This window comes from Syngnathoides biaculeatus, chromosome 9 (genome assembly GCF_019802595.1).
Source record: "Syngnathoides biaculeatus isolate LvHL_M chromosome 9, ASM1980259v1, whole genome shotgun sequence".
Lineage (NCBI taxonomy): Eukaryota > Metazoa > Chordata > Actinopteri > Syngnathiformes > Syngnathidae > Syngnathoides > Syngnathoides biaculeatus.
Window position 1 is genome coordinate 22,719,765 of NC_084648.1, and position 13,000 is coordinate 22,732,764.

Genomic DNA, 13,000 nt, shown 5'->3' on the forward strand with positions numbered 1-13,000 from the left:
TGAATGATGGAGAGGCAAATGGAGGAGGTATTTAGCATAGCCCTACAACAGCACTGTAACTATTTAATCTCTGCAGATGGAACATGGTGATGAGAATTGAGTTCACTACACAATGTCTCTCTCTGCCGGACACAAAGTGCACTTTATATAGATTCAAGGAAAAAAAGAACACATTTTGTTTCTTTCTTTCTTTTGTGTCATTAAAGAAACATGTACAACATTTTTAAAGTGTTAATTTCACACATTTACAATTCAAATAAAGTGCATTTAAATTGTGGAACTGCAATAAACAAGGCATCAATAAAATTGCTTCATTTTGGCTCGGAAAATACATTCACAAAGTGATCACAACAGCATCAAAACACAAGAGCATGTGACAATCAGAATGAGCTTTATTGACCAACTGTGTAAAAACACCCAAGGAATTTTTATCCGGCAGTCGGTGCTGCACAGGTACGACATTCAGAACAAAGAACAACAAAACAACAAAAACAAAGAACAAGAGGCATTTCTGTTTATAGGAACTATTCCTTATAAGAGTCATTCAACATGTCATGTACGGTGCACAAAAAATTGAGGGCTCTGGGTCCCACGTAACTAATGTAACTCCAGAACGGCTATCAACTGACATCAATATGATGCTTAAAATAAGCTGTTAATGACAGTTTTACCTGCCGAAGGAGCAAAGTGATGAGAATTGAGTTCTCTACGCGATGTCCCTCTCTTCCGGACACAAAGTGCACTGAAGAGAGGACACCCGCTCACGCTCTGCCAAAGACTGAGAGAGTAACAATCGATTATCGAGGCATCACTCACACCAGTCGACATCCGATTCACTGATTAAAGAGAAATAATATTCTTTTCGAATTCTTTGAAATAGCAGAAAATAATAAAGGTCATCAAAAAGAAAAAGGTACTTTTCAATACTTTAGCTACACAGAAAAAAACATTTTAACACATAGAAACATAGTCATAACATCACACATCATCGTCAAAGGTAACTGGTCACTGTATTAGAATACTTTTCTAAAGTATTAAATTACAACCTTGACTATGAGGACTATGTAAAACTTTGCCATTCCACAAGCATGACTCATGCTCAAGAAGATAAATTTGCATTGAACACCCTCCCCCCCAAAAAAACAGTAAGTGTGCTCTATTTGCATGATAGTGTGTACTGTAGTGACAAACTAATCTATATGATTTGAAATATTTTATTGGGTTTATGTTTAGATGTCGATGAATATTGACGGTCCTACAAGGGAAAATTACATTTTAGACAACTATTAAAGTAAATCACGTATATCGTGCCATACCCCGTGGAACCATGGACTTCTCTGATCACTGCTTAATTCACTTAATACGTACATACTGGCAAGAACTGAAATGCGTGAAGCCTGTGTTGAAAACAGTTAAAAATTGGACCAACGAAGCAAAAATAGAATTCAAAGCGGTTTAGACTGCACAGACTGGCATGTCTTTGAAAATTCAGCTAGCAGCCTGGATGAAGACACTGTTACATCCCACATCAGTTTCTGTGAAGAGGTGTGTGTTCCAACAAAGTAATTTCAGAAATTCAAGAACAACAACCCATGCTTCACTGCCTATCAACTTCGCAAGACTATAGAGGTCTCATATCGTAGTGGGGACAGGGCACTGTGTAATCAAACAAGAAACCAGCTGACAAAAGAAATTAACAAAGAGAAAGTATGCAGCAAAGTAGGAAAACCAGATTAGTGCTAACAATTAAATCAAACTGGCATGCATTTCAATCAGAATCAGCTTGAATGGCCAAGTGACGAATCGTGCGATAGTCTACAGAAGGGGTCGGCAACCCAAAATGTCGAAAGAGGCATATTGGACCAAAAATAAAAAAAAACAAATTTGACTGGATCCGTGAAAAAATAAAAGCCTTATATAAGCCTTATGATGAAGGCAACACATACTGTATGTCTATAACAGCTAACTATCCAAATGGTATGATGAACATTCAAGCTTCAATGTTTATTTTTCCTGCAGGGCTTCCTGGAGAGAATGACACACCATGTGACAACTGTGTTGTACGACGGTGTTTTAAGTTTAACTTCCATTATTGATGCGTTATGTTTCGTTGCATTGATAAAATTGGGGAAATATAATAAAGAAAACATTTTTATGTCCTGTTTATTTTGAGGATTAAAAAAAAAAGGGAACATGCCTCATGTAATTTCAGACCTTCACATGGTAATAAAATGCAGCCTGCATATATAAAAACAAAAGTACATAAAATTAAAATAGTTTCTATGTTCTCCCCGTTCCTGCGTGGGTTTTCATCGGGCACTCCGGTTTCCTCCCACATCACAAAAACATGCCCCGAGGTGTGAATGTGAGTGCGGCTCTTTGTCTTTATGTGCCCTGCGATTGGCTGGCAACCAGTTCAGTGTGTACCCTGCCTCCTGCCCGGCGACCGCTGGGATAGGCTACAGCACTCCCGCGACCCTCGTGAGGATAGGCGGCTAAGAAAATGGATGGCTGGATAATTTAAATTTCATTTCAGTGAAATATCTTCTTTAGTTTTCAGTGAATGGTGAGTGCAACCTTAAATGCTAACTAACACTCATCTCTTTTGTCACGCAAGCAACGACCCAGCCATCCTCAGACCTGAGCAACAAAGCAATAATATCCCTCGATGTCATTCCAAATATATACTGACAAAAAAAGAATCCGCCTAATAAGCAGACATTTTGTTGCTAGATATGTGCTTTTGACAATAGTATTCTTACTCATTGAGTGCCACTTCTGTTTTCAGACATCACTTTTCAAACTTGGGGATGGAAAATGTTAACTTTAATCTTGACACCCGAGTGCAATGAACTTTGTGAGGAAATTGCAGAGCAGATATTGGATTTAATGGAGTTAATTTTAGAATATCTGCTTGCACAGGTATGTTGATCCAAGATGGTGAATACTCTAAATGCATATTTATTCATGTTCCTATAACTGTAAGGAAGAGCATTCTATGTTTCAAACAAGTTTCTGGGGTGATGCGAGGCTTTTAATTTCGCTCCATTTGTGGCTCTGGGCAAGCTGAGATTTCTGGCAAGTCACTTAATTATTCCCAACTCGGCTGCAGATGTAGCATGCCTTCCCTGGAAATATCTTCCACATTACTCTTTTTACTACTGGACAACTTCTAATTACAAAGCAGATGTGTCAGAAAACCTTCTGCGTTGGCAGTGAAAGCAAATTATTCGGTCCAAGAACTGTTGAATCCCCTATTTTCCTGAGCAACAGTTCTCTGCCCTATGCGCACCTCCCTCTGGCAGCAACTCCTCACCTGCGCCTCATTGACACTAATTAAGTCAAGCATATAAGGTTTGTGTTTTGTATGCTGGTTGCCAGTTTGTTGTGTTTGACACTTCATCATTGTGTGTGAGTACGCAAGCGTCTTGTAGTGTATCTCCCTCGTTACAGCATTTCTGTGCCACGAAAGTCAAAGTCTCGTTTTGTTCATGTTTCAAGTTTTGCCACGTAGTTATCGGACCTCGTTTCTGGATTTTTGAACCTTGCCTTTTTGATGTGTTTTTTGTGCTTCTGGGTTTCTGGACCTTGCCTTTTTGACACATTTTTTTGTGGTTCTGCCTTTTTGTACTGCTTACCTGTGTATGACCTCTGACAGAACTACACTACTCTGGAAAATCATGTCCCTGCCATGGAGTCCTTCAGTTGGGTCGGATCCATTGCTGCATACTCGTGACAGAATGAACTGGCCAGAACAGACCCAGCAGGAAAAACCTAGTGTCGCCGGTCACTCTGCCGGTCTGCCTCCCAGCGCACTCAGCCTGCCGACCAAGCGTCACCTATCTAAGTGGACTGTCGTTTTGTGCTCTCCTACCTTGTCACCTGCGCCATCCCACGTGTTACAATTATCCTCCACGCCCAACCAGTTCACAGCCATGTCTTTTTAGACTCAGATTTTTCTGTTTTTGAGGAGGGCCTGGACTTATGACCGCACTACCCGATTCTGATTTGGATAGATTCTCTTCCCCCCCCCCCCCCCCCCCTATTTTTAGGCACAGTCAATTTGTGTCACCCCACCACATGTGCCTAAGCCCAAGTCCTTGTCCTCCAGCTTTTTCTGGGGAACCCATTTGGCCATTTATCCGTGACCCCTATGTGGTTGCCAGCGGAGGCGTCCAAGTAGAGCTCAGCTTTATGCCTCGCGCTACACTCCATCCAAGCTAAATCCTCCAGTAAGTAAGCTTGTTCTTGTTTACCTTCCCAAGTCTATGTGCACCCTGCTACTTTCGTATCCACTCCTACGATGGCAGCGGGCAGAGGAGGCACCTGCTGATCCCAGCCGCCTCTTGCTCCTATCTCTGTGGTGCCTGAACCCCAGGCACCTCTGGGTCATGTCGCAGCAGCAGCGCCAGAACCCCAGCTTCCTCTTGCTCAGGTTGTTGAAGTGCCGGAACCCCAGCTGCCTCTTGCTCATGTCTCAGCGTTGCCAGAACCCCAGCCGCAAAATAACCCCTACTCAATTTCTCTTCCCATCTACTCCATGGTAAAAAATTCAAACCCTGCTCCTAAACTTCTTCCCTAAGTACCTTTCCACCTGCTCTCTTGGATGGACACTATATCAACCTTTCTCCTAGTCGTCTCAACCAACTCCTGAGGTTTTCCTGTCATATTCCCAACATTGAAATATAGGGCGGCACGGGGGCTCAGTTGGAAAGCATTTGCCTCACAGTTCTGAGGTCCCGGGTTTGAGCTACCTGTGTGGAGTTTTACATGTTCTCCATGTGTCTACATTCTCCGGGCACTCTGGTTTCCTCCCACATGCAAATTAATTGGACACTCTAAATTGCCCCAGGTGTGATTGTGAGTGCCACTGTTGTCTGTCTCCATGTGCCCTGCGATTGGCTGGCAACCAGTTCAGGGTGTCCCCTGCATCCTGCCCATTGACAGCTGGGATAGGCTCCACCACGCCCCGTGACCCTTGTGAGGATAAGCGGAAAAGAAAATGTATGGATGAAATATAGGCTCTATGCATTCCTCTTCTTCTGTTGACGAATCTGCTTTCCTCCTCTTGTCTTCGACCCACAGTAGCAGAATTTCCACCGATCCGCTGCAGGTTAATGCTGCCAGGGGTGAGCATTATTAACCCGGGCCACGATCGTTGCGGTATGGTATTCTTTAGATGAACGCTCATAGTTGTTTGGCACAGTTTTACGCTGGATGTCCTTCCTGACACAACCCTCTGCATTTATCTGGGCTTGGAACAGGCCTAAAGATTGCACTGGCTTGAGCCCCTGTAGGGCTGCATTTTGCACAAACATTGTCCAAGATTATTGCACTACCAATCACTTTAAACTGCTGCCATTTCTTCTGCAGAATGATCATTGCACTGAACTATTGCTTTACTGGCCATTCAAACTGCTTTTATTTTAAGAGAAAACGTAGTTACAAGTGACCATTTTCTGTTCCATAATTGGTCTGTCTTTGTCTCAAAACTGTTCTCTGTCAATTGACTGTCTGTTATCATATTAGAGTGGCTCCAACTACCAGAGACAAATATTTTATGTGCTTTTGACATATTTGACAAAACAATGATTCTGATTCCTGGCTAACATCCTCAGCTACGTGGCAGCTTTGGCCAACCTCTTCTCCCTCCTTTTCTTCTTGGACTTTGTTTCCACCAGGCATACAAGAGACCCTAGTGACCAAGCATGTCAAACTCAGTTTGGCTCTGGGGCCGGATCTAGACTTTCAGTTATCAGGTGGGCCAGATCAGTCAAAGAATGTCAACTCCAAATATTTAGATTTGTTTTTCAGTACTGTGCTTTACCATTCAGCCTACCCTACATGTTATAATCACGGATGACAAAGGCACATTTATTCACAAACAATAGAAAGTCATATTTGGTGGTGAATGTATTAACTGGTTTATTTTAACATTTGAGTGATGCAGTTGTACACCTGAACCAACTCACCACACTAAACAAACAAGTGGGAGCTATGAAAAAATATTTCACATTAATTGTCATACTGCTTTAAAATAAAAGAAAAATGCTATAGCAGTGCATGGGCAATAAGATTAGACTACATCAGATCAAACTTCTAGGCTGGACCTACTGAAGCTGAGAATATACTGGACAATATTGTCTTCAATATCAAACAAAATTAATCTCACTTTTAATGATCTGTATTCATGAGTGCAAATTTCATAAGACTTTTTCCCCTCTCTCACTCCACTCCTGCAGTCTACTTCCTGCTGCTGGCTCCTGAAACTTGGCATCTTCTTGTCTTCACAGGTGCATCGATATGTGTGAAATCCCAATTAGCAGCACATTTAACTTTTTTTTTTTTAACTTTCTCTTTCAAGTGTTTGTTAATCTTGGCGGTACTTTTGTTTTATTATTGTTTACAAAGATAAGTCATCCCAAACATGGATAGAACCTTTGCAACCATTGCTGTTAATTTGGGGTAACCTGGCACGAGATATTGATAAAATATATCCAATTCCACGGACCCAAAATTTATCCTTCATAGCGGAACGCACTGCAAGTCAATAAACTCGAGTTTAATATCAGCTGGCATATTAGAAATCTTCATTGTAAATGGTGAGTGGAAAAAAAGACAAATTTGTTCTCAAGTTCACTGAATACCTGAAACCTCTGCTCAAACTTATGCAGCAAATCTGTTATGTTGTCTTTATATTTATCCAAATCCTTATTGGGATGGTCCAGTGCTTTCATACGCACAGCTGTGGGACAAGAGAAATGGTGCGGTGTCACCGTTGGGACACCTGTGACTCCCACAGTGACAGTTTCATCTTGAATGCACATATCCTGTCGTAATATTGAGTGACAACTCAGTTACAGCCCTGCAATGTAGTGCAACTTGCTGATTACATACCAAGCACATTGGTTTTGCATTTACTTCTGTGAATAAATACTTCTCGGTCCATTTCTCCTGTAAAACTCAGTGTCCACTTTTCTTCTTTTTTGACAGTGCCATTTTGGGAAGGTTGTATTGACCAATAACTTGAGTAGTTGTGAATAGTGAAGCAAGATTTCTGGTTTATTTTTACTATAACACATCACATTGTTTATTTTACTGTGACTGTGTGTCAGTGCCAGATGTTTACAGATTTACTGCCCTCTAGCAGCCATAGGGTGCATTCGTTTTGTATTTATTTAAAAAAAAAATCATAACTTTTGATAGAAATGAGCTAGAGACTTGATTTTCTTTTAGACACACTGAGATATTTATGCCGGGCCGGATGAAATCATCCAATGGGTAGGGTCCGGTGAAAGCTGGGACATATCCGGATATTGTGTGGATTTAAAAAAATTCTTTCACTTTTTTTTTTTTTTTTTTTTCAATTAATGTCCAAAATAGTAGTATTCAGATTGGAGGATTTATTGTACATAGAAATTTTGGACAAAGTCCTCTAAGTCCCTTTATACATTTTGTATCAATTGGACTAACAGGAAGCTGCTCTCAAGACTGTCCATCATTCTATTTGGTTACACTTGCACAATAGCTTGCACTGCAAAATAAGGCTTGGTTTTGCTGCAGAAGCTCTGTGACAGAATTTTATTTCAAACTGAGAATGATTTGACAGTGTGCCAAAAGATCTGCCAAAAAAATTGCTTTTAATAGCGCTTGTTAAAAGAACAAACCCTACTTTGGAAGAAAACACTTGCAATTACACTCACTGTAAAAAATACTCTGAATACAACAAATTTACCCTGGGCATGACTACTGGAAAATCTAAAACATGAAATCACTCTTTGTTTTAATTAGATTGACAGTAGTAGTAGTGATTATCTGCATAAACTCTTCTCGCCTTACTAGCATGTACTGCAGTCTGAACAAGAAGACTATACAAAGGTAGATTTCATGTTTCATATTTTAATCTCTTTAGCAAGGCAAATCTTTTTTGCTCAGATTGCTGTACATTACATGCCAGCAAGGCAAGAAGTTTGTGCAGATAATCACTTCTGTTGTATTACAATTAAAACCAGGTACATCTGCAGTGTAAAAAAAGAACCTGGTTAAATACATTTTGACTTAAATGTAAAAGGAAGCCGTACAAATCAGAGTAGTAAAAAAAAAATACTGCAGCTCATAAAGTTAAGAATGAACCTTAATTGACCCCTCCATAGAAATTGCGTCATCCGCGTCACTGATCAATCAGAGGCCAGACATCTGCATAAACCACGCCCCTTTTTGGCACCCGCCGTTCCCTCAGACATCGCATGGTCCAGTATAGCTTTTGGCGTTTTATCGCGTATTTGGGTTCTTTAACAATAGATATGGCTAAGAGGTGTAGTCACGGACTTTGTAATAGTGACGACAGGTATCCTGAAAGGCTAGTGTGTGGAGTTCAATTCGTACCCTTTCCAAAACCGAAGACCCAGTACATCTAATATCAACCGGAACAGAAGACCGAGTACGAAAAGTCTTCGATGGATCAAACTTTGTGGAAGATCGTATGATCAACTGAATCCATCTAAAATCAACCGGAACAGATATTTTTGCACAAAGGTAAGCCCTATATTTGATTTTCAATACGTCTCATATAAATGAATTACATAACATAGCGAAGTGTGAATGATTGACACACTTGATCTGTGTTGAGGGATATTTTGCAATGATCTGACTGCACAAACGTGTCTCTGTTCGGCGGCTCCCGAGCTAAGCAAAACTGGACTAGCGAGTCCTAAAAGTCTTCGACGTGCACCGAGAAACCAAGACTGAAGGAAGGATGTTTGAGGACACTAAAGTAGTGATTGTCGTACTCGGTCGGGACTTACGTAGGTTCGGCACTAATTCAAGAATAATTATTGAGGGGAGCGCGTGACGTTACACAAAGAAGACGAGAGAAACAACTCGTAAATCAAGCCTCGCCTTCTTTTCCTTCATACAGCGGTTCACAAACGGCTATACAGATACACATAGATTCTGCACCCAAGTGTGATATGTAACGTGAAAATAGGAAACTGTCAATGACGAATTCGTTTTTGGGTTATAATGTATTATATTATGTGGCTTCTCGGTCTTCCTCTGACTCCGGAAAGATCTCGCCCTGATAATGGTTTCTCCGTCGATATGCATAAAAATACCATTGAAATACCCCTCGCTGAAATACTTGAAGCCCTGCTGTCTGCTTTTCAACGATATTTCACTATTCGCTAAGAATGTGAGTGAGAAATTAGCTGGTAAATCGGACAATTTCGCTCTAGTCTTTTCTTCCTGCGCCGCCATTTTTGCTAATTGTTTGTCTGAGGTTAGCACACGTGGGGTGACGTAACTTCAGGAGGCGTGGTTAAGTTCCCTGTACGGAGGGGTCAATTGTAATAAACCCAAGACCACAAAACAGCCATACAAAGGTCTTTAATGCAGACAGTAGATGAGAGCACTAGATACACAAATGCAATATGTTGAAAAAGCTGACCTCCAAAACAGTTTAGAAAAATGTTTTTTTCTTGCAGCCCTCTTAACTGTACAAGTTTACCTCGTTCCTTGATTGGAAATGAGTACATACAGTATTTCAACCTAGCCAAGACAGTCCCAATAAATTTAAACTAGCAAAAGAATATCCACTTAAACAATAAACTATAATTCACTAGACTTTTACTACAGTAGAAACCTTGGGAAACAAAACATGCTGGCGTGTTATCTTTGAATTCAGTTTCAGTAATTATTTTCTTTCATTGCTAGATCATATCTATGACAAAGGAGTAAAGAGTGAGAAATAAAAATGAACAAAAAAATCTTTTGGGAGACATAGAACAAATATTTCCTGAAAGTAGCTGATAGTGATACGACAAAGGCCTGATGTTTTAGTTCCCTCAGTCATTTTGTTCTAGTAGCAATTCAAAAATAATTCCGTTCTCTTTTAGGAATGGGATGATCCCCTAAAAGTTAAACGATGTCGTGAACTGTGACCTGTTGAGTTAAAAAAGAAAAAAACATAATAAACATCTACCAACACTGTAGACTGGGGTAAGACTTTTGTAATGTATTTACTTCACAAGGACAAAAAAGGGGAATTCAAATTACAGAACAGGCAATAGTTATTCAAGAACAGTCAAATATAACTATTGACTCTCGTTTGGTTTGACAGTCACATTCATCAGTTTTCTGGTCTCCAAGTATTTCTGGAAAAGAATGAACAAGACAAATGATTTAGATTCCTCTTGCCTTCATAACACTGAAATTTCACCTGTATAATGCACACAAATGTTTGTCTCTTCCTCAGTCCCCCACCATTTCTTTTGCTTGTTACTCACCCTTCTTTGCATAGTTGTCCAACGCCAAATGTAAATGAACATAATTTTTATTACTTAGAGATGAAAGTGGACTTTCGTGAAAATTCCTGAATATACAAATGGGAGCACTAGCGGGGTCTGGGAGCATGCTCCCTCGGGAAATTAAAAAAAAAAACAAAAACGGATGGATGTGGTGCATTCTGGCGATATCTGTGAACAAAATTCAGACAAAAATCAAAAGTAAAATTTAAATAAAAAGTCGTGACCCAAAAAAAAAAAAATTGGGCAGAAGTTCCACAAGGGCCAAGCCCAGATTTTTTTTTTGTCCCCATCACTGATTAGCACAAAATAACATTTGTCATTAAAATTTTATCTCAAGACAAATGATTTAAGTAAACTATTCAGTAAGAAGACATCTAAAATAGTCCCCCCCCCACATATAATAGTATAGATATAGAATATACATGAAAATATTTCTTAAATTTCTACACCATCCAGCAAAAAATACAAAGTCACTCACATTTGAAAAATGTACGGGTGTGGTCAGTCATGCTCGCAGATAAAGATGCGGGTGTGATTAAGGATGGCCTTAAAATAACTTACTGGATTAATATAACATAACTGTAAATTAAAAATAAAAAACAAATACATAACTAAAATAGAAAACTAAAATTTAAAACTCAAATGATAATTTCCAATTTCAACTGATAAGTAGAACATAAAATAAAACGGTATTCAAAATTTTTCATCAATAAAAATTATTGATCTGACAAACTTTATCTGAAGAAAAGTTAAATGTACTGGCCTGTCAAGGAATAAACACGAACGTCTATACTCGCAATGTTTTGAAGATGCTGAAAGTTTAGTTCAACATAATCGGCGTTCGTTGCAACAAGCTCGCGATACATTTGGAATAAACATTCCTGTCGGCAATTGTGATCTCTTGTTGTGGAGGGGGGTGGGGGGCACACACAATGGGACTGACGTAAATCGGAGGCCAGCTTGCTAGAACGCGCCTTTATCTGCATGCGCTCCACGAATTGGCCACACCTGAATGAAGCGACGAGGTGGATGATAGTCTGTTTCTCACTGCCTCGCGATCGACGCAATGAGCACCCCTGGTGTAACTGAATTTCCTTTGACATGCCTCATGATGTTGATTACTTTCGACGTAAATGTGCTCACATTACGTGAAGCAGTTCTGAACATGCGCTTTCGTGCATGCTCAGTACGGTTAATTTGCATTTCCTGTTTCCAGGTGAATACCAGTTGTGTTTGAAGCAGGCTTGTTTTGTTAACGTTTATGAAATAAACACGTAAATTAATGTCAAGACCACACAAAATAAACAACGTCTTGAGAGAACGCGAGGGGAGGGGCGTTACTCTTACTATTGTTAGTGCCTCAACATGGCTACGCTCGTGAAAGCAAAACAATGAACTCAAACGCATGTTCGTTCAATGTTGTCAACTAATATTCGGATTAATTTTAGGCAATTTTTCCTCAATTTTCCAGAGCAACTTTCATGAAAATTTAAAAATCAGGAATTCTGGGAAAATCCGGAGGACTTTCATCACTGACTATTGGCAGAACGGTGGACGACTGGTGACCACATCTGGCTCACAGGTCTGAAGACCCATGTTCAAATCCAGCCTCACCTGTGTGGAGTTTTGCCTGTTTTACCCGTGCCAGTGTTTTTTTTACCTGGGCATTCCAGTTTCATCCCACATCCAAAATCATGCTGGGTAGGTTGATTGGACACAACATTTCCTGTAGGTGTAAATGTGAATCAAAATGGTTGTTTATATGTGCCCTGCAATTTCTGGGTCAAGGTTCAACATGTACCCTGGCTTTCATCCAAAGACGGCACACTGGTGAGGATAAGTGGCATGGAAAATGGATGGGTGGATTTATTCTTTGAAGCCTTATTATTAATTTTAGCCTTTGCTATGCCTTGATTTAAGTGATGTTTCGATAGCGTCGTCGCCATGAATGCAATTGTACTAAGAATTTCCTAAAGGGGCTCAAATGATATACTGTACAGTAATCCCTCTCCACGTTGTGCTTCACCTGTTGCGGATTCAGTGCATAACTGTTTTCTCACCCCACCCTCAAAAAAAAAAAAAAAAAAAAAAAAAAAAAAACGCAGATTTGGCTTACAGTAGGTACTATATTATGTGAGGCGCATTGATACAACGTGGATAGATACAAGGCACGTCCCCAGTGCAACATGTGGAACAATAAAGCAAAAAATGTAAAATTTGATTCTTGCCGGCACGACATCGACCAATAAGAGCATGTGTGGCTTTATTCTCTGAGCTGATAAGTCGCGCATCAATGCCTCACAAAGCAACTTCCCTTCTCCCACCCATTTCCGTGTTGTGTACATTGTCTCGTCCACGACGTTAACCACCTCGCATATGTAGTGTATATGTTGTGTTTGTGATAACTTTTTTCAAGTAATATTTTTTGATTATGTCGTTACAATACAACGTGAGCGTTGTGCCACAGCGAAAGCTTCCTCCGTGGCGCCCAAGTGGTGGCTACGCGTGCACGTTTATCCTTCTTGGGATCCAGCGGGAGGAATCGGCTCCAATTTGGGAGCACTTATCACTTTTGGGATCCAGCGGGTGGATTCAACCACTTAGTGTAGCAAATAGCACGGGCACCGTGGGACCTACTGGGATGCCCTCCCAGGCTCCCGACAGGGCAGTTTTCTCCTTGTTGGACCCTGCATTGT

The 13,000-nt window shown here is 40.4% G+C and overlaps 1 protein-coding gene and 1 long non-coding RNA gene across 4 annotated transcripts in view; one reads left to right on the forward strand and one right to left on the reverse strand.

The window, feature by feature from the left end:
- The first annotated feature begins 3,395 nt into the window (after positions 1 to 3,395).
- Positions 3,396 to 9,227, forward strand: LOC133506299 (uncharacterized). Of its 2 annotated transcripts, XR_009796471.1 has the most exons (4): positions 3,396 to 5,004; positions 5,086 to 5,129; positions 5,619 to 5,759; positions 6,243 to 9,227. It is a non-coding gene; the product is annotated as an uncharacterized LOC133506299 (long non-coding RNA). The 2 variants fall into 2 exon arrangements; XR_009796470.1 differs by lacking the exon at positions 5,086 to 5,129 and having other exon boundaries at positions 3,396 to 4,232.
- A 139-nt stretch (positions 9,228 to 9,366) lies between these two features.
- LOC133506297 (zinc finger protein 638-like) overlaps positions 9,367 to 13,000 on the reverse strand; it is a 105,734-nt gene continuing 102,100 nt past the window's right edge. For both annotated transcript variants that reach the window (XM_061830298.1, XM_061830297.1), the window contains one exon: positions 9,367 to 10,151. In XM_061830298.1, the coding sequence (XP_061686282.1) occupies positions 10,092 to 10,151 (60 nt within the window). In that variant the 3' untranslated portion in view covers positions 9,367 to 10,091. The remainder of the gene's footprint in view (positions 10,152 to 13,000) is intronic.